Source organism: Nannospalax galili, unplaced genomic scaffold (genome assembly GCF_000622305.1).
Source record: "Nannospalax galili isolate Female #2095 unplaced genomic scaffold, S.galili_v1.0 scaffold1081, whole genome shotgun sequence".
NCBI lineage: Eukaryota > Metazoa > Chordata > Mammalia > Rodentia > Spalacidae > Nannospalax > Nannospalax galili.
In genome coordinates, this window is record NW_008345251.1 from 140124 (window position 1) to 154675 (window position 14552).

General features: G+C 40.5%; 1 protein-coding gene across 3 annotated transcripts in view; it reads left to right on the plus strand.

Moving 5' to 3' along the window:
* Window positions 1-12634, plus strand: part of Plscr4 (phospholipid scramblase 4) — a 44819-nt gene extending 32185 nt beyond the window's left edge. For 2 of the 3 annotated variants that reach the window (XM_029567522.1, XM_029567523.1), the window contains exons 4-10: window positions 346-552; window positions 656-675; window positions 3440-3482; window positions 4844-5070; window positions 8684-8845; window positions 10015-10173; window positions 10828-12634. In XM_029567522.1, the coding sequence (XP_029423382.1) occupies window positions 346-552; window positions 656-675; window positions 3440-3482; window positions 4844-5070; window positions 8684-8845; window positions 10015-10173; window positions 10828-10878 (869 nt within the window). In that variant the 3' untranslated portion in view covers window positions 10879-12634. Of the gene's footprint in view, window positions 1-345; window positions 553-655; window positions 676-3439; window positions 3483-4843; window positions 5071-8683; window positions 8846-10014; window positions 10174-10827 lie in introns of those variants that run through there. The other variant, XR_003850842.1, reaches the window with a different exon arrangement.
* Window positions 12635-14552: the final 1918 nt, after the last annotated feature.

Consider the following 14552-nt stretch of genomic DNA (forward strand, 5'->3'; position numbering starts at 1 on the left):
ATTATTAGATAAAGGTACCAACCCTCCTAAAATCAGTAAAGTAAGCTTACTATCCTCAAAGGAGGGGCCTCGCGCATTGAGAGGTTGCTGTGTTCCTCAGTGTGTCAAACCTTACTTCTGCATCTATTAAATGGATATAATTATCTCATGAGTTCGAAGGGGATCAAATGAATGTAAATGATCTCCTTAGTACACTGTTGATACATGGGTACACATTCAGAAAACAGAACAGCTTATTTCCTTTAAGCACACGTTGCATGATTATTTTGTCTGCATGTAAAAGTCATGTAACTTTTACTACAGTAAAGTGATGGTGTCTGACATGTACATGTATTTATGACACAGGCCCTGTCGGACCAGGACCCGCTGTTCTTCCACCTGCCGGCTTGCCTACAGGATGCTATGTTCCCCAGCAGCCCAGCAGCCTCTTGTACCATCCCACAGGTGGTATCCATGCTATCCAGTACCAGCCTGGCAAATATCCTGTGAGCAATCAGTCTGCTCCAGTGATGTGGATGCCAGGGCTAACTCCTATGCCCAGCTGCCCTCCTGGTCTGGAGTATGCATCCTATCCAGTACCAGCCTGGCAAATATCCTGTGAGCAATCCAGTGACGTGGATGCCAGGGCTAACTCCTATGCCCAGCTGCCCTCCTGGTCTGGAGTATTTAGCTCAGGTACTCCAGCAAATCCAAAGTATTTTCCTATGAAATGTGACCTTGAGGTCTGAGAAGAGGAGGCAAGATGGTGGGAGGTATGAAAGGGAGATGAGTCATGGATGACAGGAGCTGAGAGCTGAGACTCGGGGTGGGAATGTACTACAGACAGGACACAGTGAGTACAAGGATATGGGAGGTATGAAAGGGAGATGAGTCATGGATGACAGGAGCTGAGAGCCGAGACTCGGGGTGGGAATGTACTACAGACAGGACACAGTGAGTACAAGGATACAGTAGGATGGATAAGTTCTTCCTAAAGAATGAAGTTGACTTTCAAAGTATTGAATACGGGCTTCCGAGGAAATTAGAGAAATAGGAATGGGCGTGGCCAGCCTGGATGCTGTGCTGTTTGCTTGGAAGTAGAGGGTTAACATCAAGAAAGAGTAAGAGAGTTCCAGGCCGTGGGGGTGAGGGTGGGGTGGGGGGTATTCCTGGGTACTGGGCCTATTGCGTCTCTTTGCCATCTGGGACTCTCTCTAAACCCTGCCCACCCCGTGCACACAAATCTATAGGTATAAGATTGCTGCAGGCCACCTTCCACAGTACCCTTCCTATAGCACAGTGAGTTCTGGAGCCAAAATAACTGGTGTGGTATTCAAAGTTTGCATATAAATGATGTTTAAACCCGCAAAAGAAAATTTGTTGATGAAAGCAAGATAAAGCTAATGGTAGAAATGCCTTCTGAACTTCTAAATTTTGTTTTGTTCTTTTCAAAAAGGAGGTAAATACATTATTATCAAGGCTGTTCCCACTTCAGTGTGTCCCCAGGTAGTTAACCAAGCATTCCTGGAGCTGATGTGCGTCTGTTTTCAGTTCTTTATGTGGTAGGGACTTGTTAGCCCTGTATGTTGAAAATTAGAGGTGTTCTGTTTCATGGATGATTTAAGAAAGTCAATAAAGTTAAACCAGGAGCATTTGTATTTTACAGGAACCAATTTTTTAAATTAAAATTGTATGAGAAAAAATTTGACAAAATACAGAAAAGATACACATAGTGAAAGTGCTGCAGTACATCCTTGCATCACTAAAAGAGCTTTCAAGCCAGGCATGGTGGCACACACCTTTAATCCCAGCACTCAGGAGGCAGACGCAGGGGACTCTGTACATCAAGGCTAGCTTGGTCTCAGTGAGTTCCAGGCCAGCCAGGTCTACATAGTGAGACCCTGTCTCAATACACACACAAAAGTAAATAAAAGCCTTCAACCATACTTGATCAATGAAAAATGCATAAATTGTCTTTTCAAATCTGGACTCTTGTTGTTCAAGTCTTTAAAAGTTATATGACATTGTTGCTGTTACTTAAATATGAAGAAATCTCAATTTCTGCTTACCGAAGCAAAGTAAATCAGCATACTTTATGAATTCTTTTTTCCCTTTCAAGAACTATTGGTTTTTTAAAAATAAAAACAAGGCTGGGCATGGTGGCACATGCCTTTAATCCCAGCACTCGGGAGGCAGAGGCAGAGGAGGCAGATCTCTGTGAGTTCAAGACCAGCCTGGTCTACATAGTGAGTTCCAGGACAGCTGGGACTACAGGGAGACCCTGTCTCAAAAAGACCACAAAAAAATAAAAGAAAAGAAAAAAAAAAGCAAATTAAATAGGTTCAGAGCTAAACCGACCTGGTCTTTATATGGTGTCTATGCCTTACTTTCAATAACTAACTTCCCTAACTTTGGTCCTTCAATGTCATTATCCATAAAGTAGCTCTTGGCACACAGGACAAGTCCCACTGACGCTGACTGTGAATACTATGTTGCGCACTCTTGTGAGAGCCAGCCATTTTCCTGCAGGGTATTTTCAGAGCTCACGTGATGTGTAGATCAGGTGATGCTGGGTCAAGGCTCCCAAGTGCCCTTAACCATCCACAGCAATGTTATAACATTTCCAGAATATTAGCTTTGCCACTGACTCCACCAGTTTGTCAAAAACCAAGCATGTCACTGAAAAAAGCACTGCAACAGCAGAAATTGGAATATTCCCCTGCAGGAGACACTATACCACAGTGAATATCTTTTTTATTTCTATATTTTAATGTCTTGATATTTCACAATGGGGACTGTAAATTATGATAATAGCTATTTTTTGATATCTAGTATGACACCCCCTCCCCAATTGTGTCAGTATTTGACAAGTTTTAAATTAAGCACGAATTGTGACCTTTTCTGTCTTCCTGTGGCTGATCACACCACCTAACACCCATGAGCAGCTATTCTTAATCTTATTACTACACTTTTATATAGTTTTCATTATTTAATGAAAATTTGGTGAAACAGCATTTCAGGATTCTGGGCTCAGAGATTAGGAATGGCTGAGTGATCTAAATGGGTTGAAACTACATCGATAATGATCAATCTCCCCTGGAGGAGAATACTGCTTTTCTGGAATGTTCTGAAGTGTAACATGAGTCCATGCATACACACAGCTTCCTGAGAGGTCATCACTGTACCAAGCAGACACTTTCTTGATATCTCAGTCAGCTCTTTGTTTTTTTAAAGTGAAACCACAAGAAATTATTTTTCTTATTTTGACACTTCAGCTAATATCAGATGCAGACAAGATAATTTCAGTTGATTAAAGTTTTGGATTCCATTCAGTTTTCAGAGAGGTTATATTGACATTAACTGGTATATTTTAATACCTGTATCATCACTTTCTTTTCTAGTGCTAATTAGATTTAGTTCTGGCTTTCTCTCTTCTAATTGCTTTGTTCTGTCTCCACAGTTGGACAACATACATGTTCTTCAGCATTTTGAGCCTCTGGAATGTATGTATAATTTTGTTCCGGTCAGCAGTATTTTAATCAGATGGAAGTGTGCATTATCTAACACCTAGTCTCTTCTTTTATGTTGATGAGCTTTCAGTGATTCAGAGAGAGAAAGCTAGTCTCTAGTACCATCTTCAAACCAGCAGCAAAACTAATTATTTTATAGAACTTTGTCAGATACCCTTAGACCTAAAAATGACTTACATCTTATCTGTCAGCTCCCCTTAACACTTGCCCATTCTTTCTCCACATTTATCTCTCCTAGATGAATACAAGATGGAACCAAAAGGTGGAAAAAAATTAGCCAGGGCCCCACAGCCTGCTAATTGGTCAGCATCAGGGAGAGAGAGAAAAATATCCTGTCTGCTGAGTTCAGTTTGTGGCCCCTGGATGCCAGCAGAAATGATCACAATCAGATGATGCTGCTCCTGATTCCCTGGGGCATTACTGGTGCTCCCTGTAGGAGCTCTGCAGACACTGGCCACCACACTGGACCTTTGACTTTTCTTGGATTTATTTTCTTATTTGCAGGTGACAATGTCCCTAGTCATTTCAGCAACTTCATGAGCTGATTAATTTGTGGTCCAATGTGTGATTTTATTACAATGGTTTTATTATTAAAGTTTTCTGAATTCTGATACTCTGGGAATGTGATGCTAATCTTTGCTTTTATGTGGGAAAGTTTTAAAAATAATTTTATATTAAACTGGGTGAGGGAGAGTAGATCTTCTTTAAGGGAGTGACTCTAGATAGGCTGACTAGACTCCAGTGGATGAACTTGCACTAAGGGACATCTGGGTACAAATCTTGACTGGAAAGAACTTAACATATATGACAGAATGCATGAAATCCGGTGTGTGTGGTGGTCTATTGGGAGGTACAGATGGGAGAAGAGGATCTAAATTCGATTAAGATTTATTATATGAAATGCACAAAAATTCAAAATAATTTTTAAAAATAATAATTTCATATTAAACTTACAAGTATTTTAAATTTTAAAAGCTAGTTAATACTCATGGGGCATGGATATAATTTAGCGTTCTAATCCCTTATGACTATTTCACCTTAAAATTTTTAAAAACTATTTAGCTTTCAGTCCTTAAAAATATTAAACTGGACTTATTTCTTACGTGGTGGCGCACTCCTGTAGTCCCAGCACTCTGGAGGCAGAGGCAGGCGGATCTCTGTGAGTTCAAGGCCAGCCTGGTCTATATAGTGAGTTCCAGGGCAGCTGGGGCAACAGGGAGACCCTGCTTAAAAAAGAAAAGAAAAGAAAAGAAAAAAAACCCAACAACAAGGAGTTCTTGAGGCCAATTTCACCTGATTCTAATTTAAGATTATTTTCTTGTTTTAACTTATAGTGATGACAAATTTTGAAACTAATAATAGATATGATATCAAAAACAACGTAGACCAGATGGTTTACATGGTGACTGAAGACACAGACGACTTTACCAGGAATGCCTATCGGAACCTACGCCCCTTCGTGCTGCGGGTCACTGACTGCCTGGGCCGAGAGATCATGACCATGCAGAGACCTTTCCGGTGCACCTGCTGTTGCTTTTGCTGCTCTTGTGCCAGACAAGAGGTCAGAGACCAGGAGGGAATCCACCAGCTTCCTGATCTGCCCTTTACAGTGTGGTCTCCTTCCTAAAGTACAAGAGAGGGAATTTGCCTGGCCCTGCCAATCAGAACAAAGAAAAGGCAGGGAGGTGGGGAGGGAGCTGAATTATGTCCTTATTAGGAGTTCACAGTTTTCCTTCATCTCCTCAAGTGCTAGTTGATGGGTCAAGTACAATGTGAGGCTGTTTGGGCAACTGCTGTGTCTGCCACATTAGGAACTTACAGGAATGGGCAGTAGCCACACACTTATGTAAAGAGACCTGCATGTTCCAGGCTATTCCAAGAATTGGGAAGGACTTTTCATTCCTTACAGTACCCATCACAGCCTACACCTTTATGCAAATAAAGGAGTTTTAAAATATAGATGCCAGCCTGGGGTGCCCAGGCTGACAGGAAAGCTGGACCTAGAGTGCAGATGTGCTGAGTTGTGGTTTGATCCCTCTCCCATGACCTACACAGGCCAAGGAAAAAATTGCTATTGGGAAAAGAAAAGCAATTTTAGAAGGCTATCAACCAGAGTTTGAACTCTAGGTATGGTATCCACTTAGTCAATTCTGGGCAATTTACTGAAGATCTTAAGTCATTTAATCCTTGATAGCTATTTTGAAGGCGTAAGATGGAGTCTCAAAATAGGTTTAATTTGTAGTTTCCTGATGACTAAGGCTGTTGAATAATTTTTCAAATATTTATTTTCCATTTCTGTACTTTTTTTAAAGCTGTCTGTTCAGTTCATTGGCCCATTTATTGATTGGAAGATTCAATTTTTTTGGTGTTTAATTTTTTTTTTTTTGGTCTTTTTGAGACAGGGTCTCTCTGTAGCCCCAGCTGTCCTGGAACTCACTATGTAGACCAGGTTGGCCTTGAACTCACAGAGATCAGCCTGCCTCTGCCTCCTGAGTGCTGGACGCCCAGCTGGTGTTTAATTTTTAAAGGTCAGGATGTAGTCTAAATATTACATCATGATGTATTCTAAATATTCCTGTCTGAAATGGAGCTGGCAAAGATCCTTTTCCATTCTGAATGCTGTATTTTCACTCTGGTTATTGTTGCCTTTGCTGTACAGAAGCATCTTATGTCCATGTAATCCCATTTGCCAGTTCTTGAGACCATTTCTGGTGCAATTACTGGAATCCTTTTCAGAATGTTCTTGCCTGTGCCTGCAGCTTAAAGGTTTTCCCTCTGTTTTCTTCTGACTGTTCAAGCTTTTTGGGTTCTGTATCAGGACCTTTGATCCATACTGAGCTGATTATTTTACAGGGTGAGATATGGATCTATATTCATTCTCTGCATGTGGATATAGTTTCCTCAATACCATTTGATAAAGAAGTCTTTTTTCCCCAGTGTATATATGTTTCTGTGCCAGTAACATGGATGTTTGAAACTGTGCTTCTGTAGTGTGATTTGAGATAACAGCAACACTGTTGTTTCTGCTTAGGATTGCACTGGCTATTCGGAGTCTCTTTGTTTACAAATGCATTTCATGATTTTTTTCCCAGTCCTATGAAGAATGCAGTTAGAATTTGATGAGGACTGCCTTGAAAACTATAGATCACTTTGAGTGATGTAGCCATTTTCACACTGTTAATTCTGCTAATCCATGAGCAAGACTCCCAATGTCCAGCATGTTGTTCAGCTTTCTTCTTTAGTGTCTTGAAACTTTCATTGTAACCCTTTACCTACTTAAGTTTATTCCAAGATATTTTTTTGAAGCTATTGTGAATGAGATTTTTTTTTCTGATTTCTTTCTTGACAAATTTGTCATTGCTACGTTAAAAAGTGGTTGATTTTTGCTATGTTGATTTTCTATCTTGGTACTTTGCTCAAAGTGTTTATCACGTTGGAGCTCTGATTGAGTCCTTAGGGTCTCCATATATAAAAACATGTCATCTGCAAATAAGGACACTCTGACTTCGTCCATTCTGTCTTCCTTTTATTTCTTTCACTTGCCGTATTACTGTAGCTAAGACCTGAGTACTGTACTGAGTATGCATGGAGAGAGGGGCCACCTTTGTGTGTTCCAAATTCTAGAGGAAAAGCTTGAGGCTCTTTTGCACTTAGTATAGTGTCGGCTCTGGGTTTGCCACATGTGGCCTCTATTCTGTTGAGATTTGCTCCTTCTAGTTCTGGTTTCCTCACAGCTTCTACATGAAGGGACTTTGAACTTTGTCGAATGCCCTTTTTGTATCTATTGAGCTGTTCTGTCCTTAACTCTATTTATATGTTGTATTGTTATTATTGATTTCTGTATGTGGAACCAATCTTAGATTTCTGGGACTCAAACAAATTGGTCATAAAGCATGATCTTCTTGGTGTGTTTTTTTGGGGTTTTTTTTTTTTTTTTTTTTTTTTTTTTTGGTCTTTTAAGACAGGGTCTTCCCGTAGCCCCAGCTGTCCTGGAACTCCCTATGTAGACCAGGCTGGCCTTGAACTCAAAGACATCTGCCTGCCTCTGCCTCCTGAGTGCTGGGATTAAAGGCGTGCATCACCATGCCCAGCCTTGATGTGTTCTTGAGTCAAGTTTCCAATATTTTATTGAGATTTTTTTCATCTATGTTGTCCAGGAAAATTAGTCTGCAGTTTTCTTTTTTGTTGTGTCCTTATTTGATTTTGGTATCAGGGTAACACTACCTTCATTGAATGCATTTCATAGTCTTCTTCCCCTTCCAATTTTCAAAATAATTTAAGACATATTGGCATTAGCTCCTCCTTAAAAATTTAGGAGAATTCATCAGTGAATCCATTCAGTCCTGTGTATATTATACACTCTGTTGCAGTTGAGAGCGAGACATTGTCACATAATTTTTATTATAAGATATAGTATTGTAATGGTTCTATAGTTGATGATTATAGTTAATGATTCACTTTGGCTAATAGGTAAATTAAGCTCTATTATAGGTGTGTGTATTGTAAAAATGCAGTATGCTTTGAGTTCGGTACTATCTGCACTCTAGGCATCCCTGTTGTCTAGGAACGTACTCCTATCAGTGAAGGTGTGCACTTTCATACGATTTTCCAAACCTTTCTCTCTCCTTTCTTTTTTATAATTGCCATGTATAAGGTTTAGTTTTTCTGATTAAGATTTAATAATTTAAAGGGATGCACGTCATGGGCTTTTACAGAAGATGTAAGAATGCCAGGTGACCCAGAGGATGTTGCTATGACACAGCAAGCAACATGGGCACCAGTACGTTTAGCTGAGTTCCCTTGTGTTCAGGTTTTCATCTCAGGGTTGCCTGGAAGAGGCTGTATATCCTTCTGGAAGATGCTGTTCATCCAGTTAGGAACAGTAAGCTTGGACAACTGGCATCTTCTATCAAGCAGTCAAGCCGAAATTAAGCCTGTTCTTTGCCCCAAAGTGAAATGTGACATCATCCCTTTATTTAGTTTGCTGAAATACAACCCTACAAATGATTCAGGCAAATGAGTATTTTCCTCCCAACATTAACTTCCTTTGAAACACCAGAGCATGCCCTGTGTGTGCGTGTGTGTGTGTGTGTGTGTGTGTGTGTACACTCAGGTATGCACATGCATGCATGTATGCACACGCAGCCTAACCTCTGTCACGGCTTCATCTGCAGCTGGAAGTGCAATGTCCTCCTGGCATCACGATCGGCTTTGTCTCAGAACATTGGAATCTGTGCAGAGCCGTTTACAGCATCCAAAATGAAAAGAAAGAAAAGGTGATGGGAGTGCGTGGTCCCTGTGCAACCTACGGCTGTGGTTCAGACTCTGTTTTTGAGGTACAGATCTGTAAAAATATCATTCCACTTTTTCTTAACAGACCTCAAGTTCTCTGGTCTTGCCAACTTTCCATGTGACTGAGTAGATGAGTGACTTGACATCAGACACCTTTCACATTATTCCTAGTGCTTGCTCAATGATTTCCAAATGTGAGCTTCTTTGCCTTTTTCATAAACATTTTTTTTTGTTTAGAACATGAAAATTTTTTAGAGTAAATATCCTGATCTAATTAGTTTATTCTTGGTTTAAGTAATCTTTTTTTTCCTAAAGACTTCCAGAATGGGTATATAGAGTTTAAATGCAAAAGTCTGACAAATCACAGCGCTTGAACATTCCTAAAGTTATAGATAAAACTCATGATAGGCTTATACTATAACACTTTCTCAAGAAAGATCATTTTGTTTTGCCTACATCTCAATGGACTGCCAAAGAAAGTTAGAAATACTCCCTAGAGTGCTTTCTCCAAACCTTGTAGTCGAGTGCAGTTTGTCACCCACTAAAACTGACCCTTTATTTCCTACAATGCCCAAGAACTTTTCCTTAGTTTTTATTTGATAGTACCATACAATGTATTGGTCATTTATTAAAATTATTGTAGAAAATTTTAGTAAACCAGATTTCAGGGCAGGCTGTGTGTGATCTTCCCATGGATGGGTAACATTAGAAGTTAGAGAGAGGATATTTTCAGTGTGGCAGGTGCCAGGGTCCCTCTTTCAAAAGCAGAAGCCCTTTGGGATCCCGAGGTTTGCTAAGCCAGGGTGGATTTGGCCCACAGGGTCTTGAGTGGTGTTCAGTGTCTAATGCAGGCCCCTTAGTTTTGCCCAGAGGTTCCCTTGGTGACTTCCTATTCCCCAAATCCCACCCTCTGTTACAGAGAATTTAATTCTCAACCAAACCATACCTCCTCCAACGAAAGTCCCCAAAGGATGCATCTGAGGGTGAGGACAAGGCAGTAGGTAGGTAGGCTCAGAATTTGCAGACATATCCCAGCACAGTCATTACCAGTTTCAGGACACTTAGGCCTTCTCAGATTCCTCATATGAGTTAAGCAGTTACAATGCTTTCTCCTGCATTATATGTTATATCACAAGCTGCTTCTAAGAAAACGACCGAAGCATGTTCTTTCATGTGTTTCAGTCATCATAAAGTCACATTCTTGGCTTTGCAGGTTAACTCTCTGGATGGTGTATCCCACATTGGAAGCATCATCAGGAAGTGGAACGGCTTTTTATCAACCATGGGAAATGCTGACCACTTTGAGATTCGCTTCCCATTGGACCTGGATGTGAAGATGAAAGCCATGGTTTTTGGAGCTTGCTTCCTCATTGTAAGCCATTTGCTTTGGGGCTGAGAGAATTCTTGGTTTGATGAGAACCATTATTCCATAGTAGAAAATTTATTTTGAAACCTGGCCAACTTCTGTCTTTGCCACTTCTAGGCATATGTTTTGCAGAGTGCTTAGCACTGGAGACTCAGTTTACTCATTTGTAACAGGAAACAAAATAATGTTTGCAGGGTATGGATCTCAGCTGTCGTGAGAGTAAAGTATCTAGGAGAGTACTTGGAAGGTCTGAGAGGTTCCGTGATGCAGCTGGTGCCATTTCCTGTTAGCTGTCATTCACACTACTTCAAAACATCCAGCCTATGATTGTTAGGAAAATCAAGTAACGGCCGGCAGGTGTCCTTTCCCTCCTTCATGTTCCCTGCGAGCGTTCTTGCATTTTAGATTGTCCTCGGCTCCTACTGAGTTTTCTGTTCTGTTGGTGATAAAAGATCAATTGGTACTGAATATGGAAAAGTTTTGTGTTCTTGATTTTTTAATTGCTTCTCTTTACGTAAAAGTCCTTTTTGTAAGTTTTCATTAAATTTATTTTTATTGGAATAGTATAGTCTCCCAATAAAATATAAAAGATATTACATGCATTCATATAATCGTTTCTGTCTGTTATCTATCTAAATATAATTCCTTTTCCAATTTCAGGACTTCATGTACTTTGAAAGGGCTCCTTCACAGCGACCCTCATCAATATGAAGGAACCTGGCAAGGCACCCACTGGAAACAAAAGGAGAGAGATGTGCGCTGGGCTGACAGCCAGCCCTCAGTCGTTCACACATGTATTTCTCAGCTTGTGCATTGTTTTTCCTGGGTGCTCGCTCTGAGAGCCGACTGAGGGCATATGTTCCAGAACACAATCAGAATACTCATTGTGTCCCAACTGAGTATCCTCTACTTGGTGGAGTGGGAGTTTATTCTGACAGCTCTCCCCATTAACCAAGTAAACATATACAATATCGACTTTAAAACAACAGGAAGATGCGAGAAGGGAAAATGAAACCCTGGGTTTGCACATCAGTCGGTAGTGAGATAATGGCGCCAGGAAAGAGGCATGCTGCTCATCGTCTTTAGGGCCAAAAAGGTAGACGGAAATAATGCGCTTTATTGCACATAGAGAATTTTACTTGTACACATGTATCAGACCTCATTCTGCAAAGTTCATAAAGGTCACAACATTCTCAGTGAGAAATTTCATTTTATTACAAAATAATACATGTCTTCTCTTTATAATGCAGCTGATACTTCCCATGCCTATACCTTTATTCTCCTGGTTGGACAAATTGGAGCTGCCTGTATATGATGGCAGGATGAGACCAGGAAAAGAGCTGATCAGGGGCACAGCCAAGAAGATCTCAACATCCTGGGGCACTGGTGCCTGAGTTCAAATCTTGAGTTTAGCATGTTTGCAAATAATAGACTTGCACATTGAATGCACGCCCCCACCCGGGGCTTGGTCACACATGCCTTACAGATAACATGTTCGTACAAATGCCTAAGATTACCAGTTGTACCTTTTTACAGATACTTTTTCTCTCAAGATCACAGTAATGACCAGTATGTTCTAATGACAAGAAATGGAGCTGTGTTTTTCATGTCTGATATGTACTGTTTTCTATAGCTGTATATAAAAGCAAAAGCTATACATCCTGGCACTGGTTAATACTGATTACTGCTTTTTACCTAAATGTTAAACACATCTTTACACAAAGCACAAGAGAATACAGAAAACTTTACTTCTGCACTTTCTACCTAGTGTAAATGGGGACTCTGAAGGAACAACAGAGTTAAAGTCCAAATGCACTTGTTTGTATTAAGAACTGTGTATATATGACAAATCCTTGGCTTCCTGCCTACATATGACTATGTTCTTTCATAGGTCTATTATTTTGCAGCTTATCAAATGAAGACTGAGTGCTTCTAGATGGGATTATTTTGAGATTTTTCTCAGAACAGCCCACAGCTCTTTTTGAAAGACAGGTGCTTCTTTCTTAGCTGTATTAATCTTTTTATGGTAAAGATTGTTTCACTCAGTTATTTGTAATACTCATTTTACTTCCTGTTGTTAGCTTGTTAAAAAATGTTTCCTTCTAAAAATAATTGCCTTATATTTTAAAATGCAATTATAACCTTAAATAGGCAAATGTATTTTCTGTAATGATATATTTACCTACAAATCAGATAAACACTATTCAGAAAGTTCATGTATGATGTCACTTTTACCCACCCACATCTTGTATTCCAGGACCTGCATTGCTCTAATAGTTCAGGACCAGACATTCTACGTTTCTATTCAAAGTGTTTGTGGTGTTAGCATTTCTCTAGCAGAAAAAAATTCTTTCTTTTAAAAACCGTATGCCATTTTTATATAATCCACATAATTTCTGTAATTCTTGATGTAATTTCATTGTCTCAACCAGCTTCAATAAAAAATAAGCAGAACCTGTTTTCCAAAGTTTGAGCATTTTCATGTTTGCTGGTGCTGTTTGACTTTTAAATAAATGTGCAATATAGTTAAGAGTAAAGTGCACTGTGACATAGCCTTTGAAAGATTTTCAGAGATTTTTTTGAAGTAATTCTTAGTAATTACTAAGCTCTTTGCTCTCTCATATAGATGTACTAATGCATTAATTTCTGAGGTATTATACATTGGCAACTAACGCTCTATTTTAAATAGTTTATTTATTTTTATTTTACATGCATGAGCATATTATCTCGCATGTAAGTGCATCCGTGTCATGCAATGCCATTGAAGATCAGAAGGCATGGGTTCCTCTAGCCACTGTCCTAGTTTGTTTCTCTATTGCTGTGGCAAAACACTCTGACCAATAGCAACTTGGGGAGGAAAGGGTTTATTCAGCTTACATATCCCAGGTCACAGTTCATCTGGGAGCCCAAGGTAGGAACTCGGGGCAGGAACCTGGAGGCAGGAGCTGGAGCACAGGCATTGGAGGAACACTGCTTAGTGACTTGCTCCCCTGGTCCCTGCTCAGCCTGCTTTCTTATGCAACACAGGCCCACCTTCCCAGGGGTGGCACCACCCACAGTGGGCTGGGCCCCCCCACATCACTCAACAATCAAGAAGGTGCCCCATGGACATGGGCTGATGAAGGCAATTCCCCAATGGAGGCTCCCTCAACCCAGGTGTGTCAAGTTGACACTAAAGCTACCCAGCACAGCCACCATGTGGGTGCCGGAATTTGAACCCGTGTTTTCTGCAAGAACAGTCAGTGCTCTTAACCTCTGAGTCATCTCTCCAGTTTGGCAACATTCTTATGTCACCAAGCTTTTCATATGATAATATACTTACTGAAAATGTATTTAAATATCAAGTTCAATGTCATTACATTGTAGAGGAAGGCTGTTACAATGTGTGACTATCAGTGAAAGACAATATTTAAATCATTTTTAAATTTTACAGACACTGTTTAAAATAATGCGCTGTAGGCTTAGTAGCTGGATTTCTCAACAGCTAGACGCTCAGCTGAAATAGCGTAAGCAGTGAGCCTGGGTGTGCGCGCTGCCCCCGCTGCAGCAGCTCGCCACTTTTCCGGCTTCTGCTCCTGCAGCGTTCAAGGTCTAACATATACTGAAGATGTCAGCTTAGAAAATCCACAGACTGGGATTTTAAAAAATGGTATCAAATCTATCTTTTTGCTTAGTAGAACTAATGTTCAAAATGGATCTTTTCAGCTAACTTTACATGCATTTCGCATGAGCCTCTAGGTGCATTTTCAATTGTAAGTCTTAGAAAAGAAAGTAAAGTGATGCACGCATTCATTCAGGGGAGGTGAGGGAGGGAACGCTGCAGGCAGCAGAGCTAAGGGGAACGTGCACCTGATCTTCCCTCAGAGCTAACGGAACGTGCACCTGATCTTCCCTCACACAGAACTAACGGAACGTGCACCTGATCTTCCCTCAGAGCTAACGGAACGTGCACCTGATCTTCCCTCAGAGCTAAGGGGAACGTGCACCTGATCTTCCCTCAGGAGCTACGAAATAAAGACAAATTAGTGAAATATTACAGAAGTCAGTAAAAATTCTGGGCATTCTTTCCACTAGTATTTCATCAACAATCACTTTATGAAGAACCTCCTAAATCAGACATTGAACTGACAGTCTCTGCGAGACAAAGGGAAATATATACCGATCTCTAGGGCTTATGAGCAAGGCAGAGACTTGTAGCCCATGTCTCTGATGACTGAAGTGGACACTTAACCCTTTGAGGTGTTGGTGCACTTACAACAGCCCACATCGCAGACACGGGCCAGGTGTTGTACTGTCACAAACAGACAAGGCTGGCTCATTGGGATATTTGCCAGAGATACTTCTGGCACTACTGGAGGCAAAATAAATTTTGTGTCTGTGTCTGT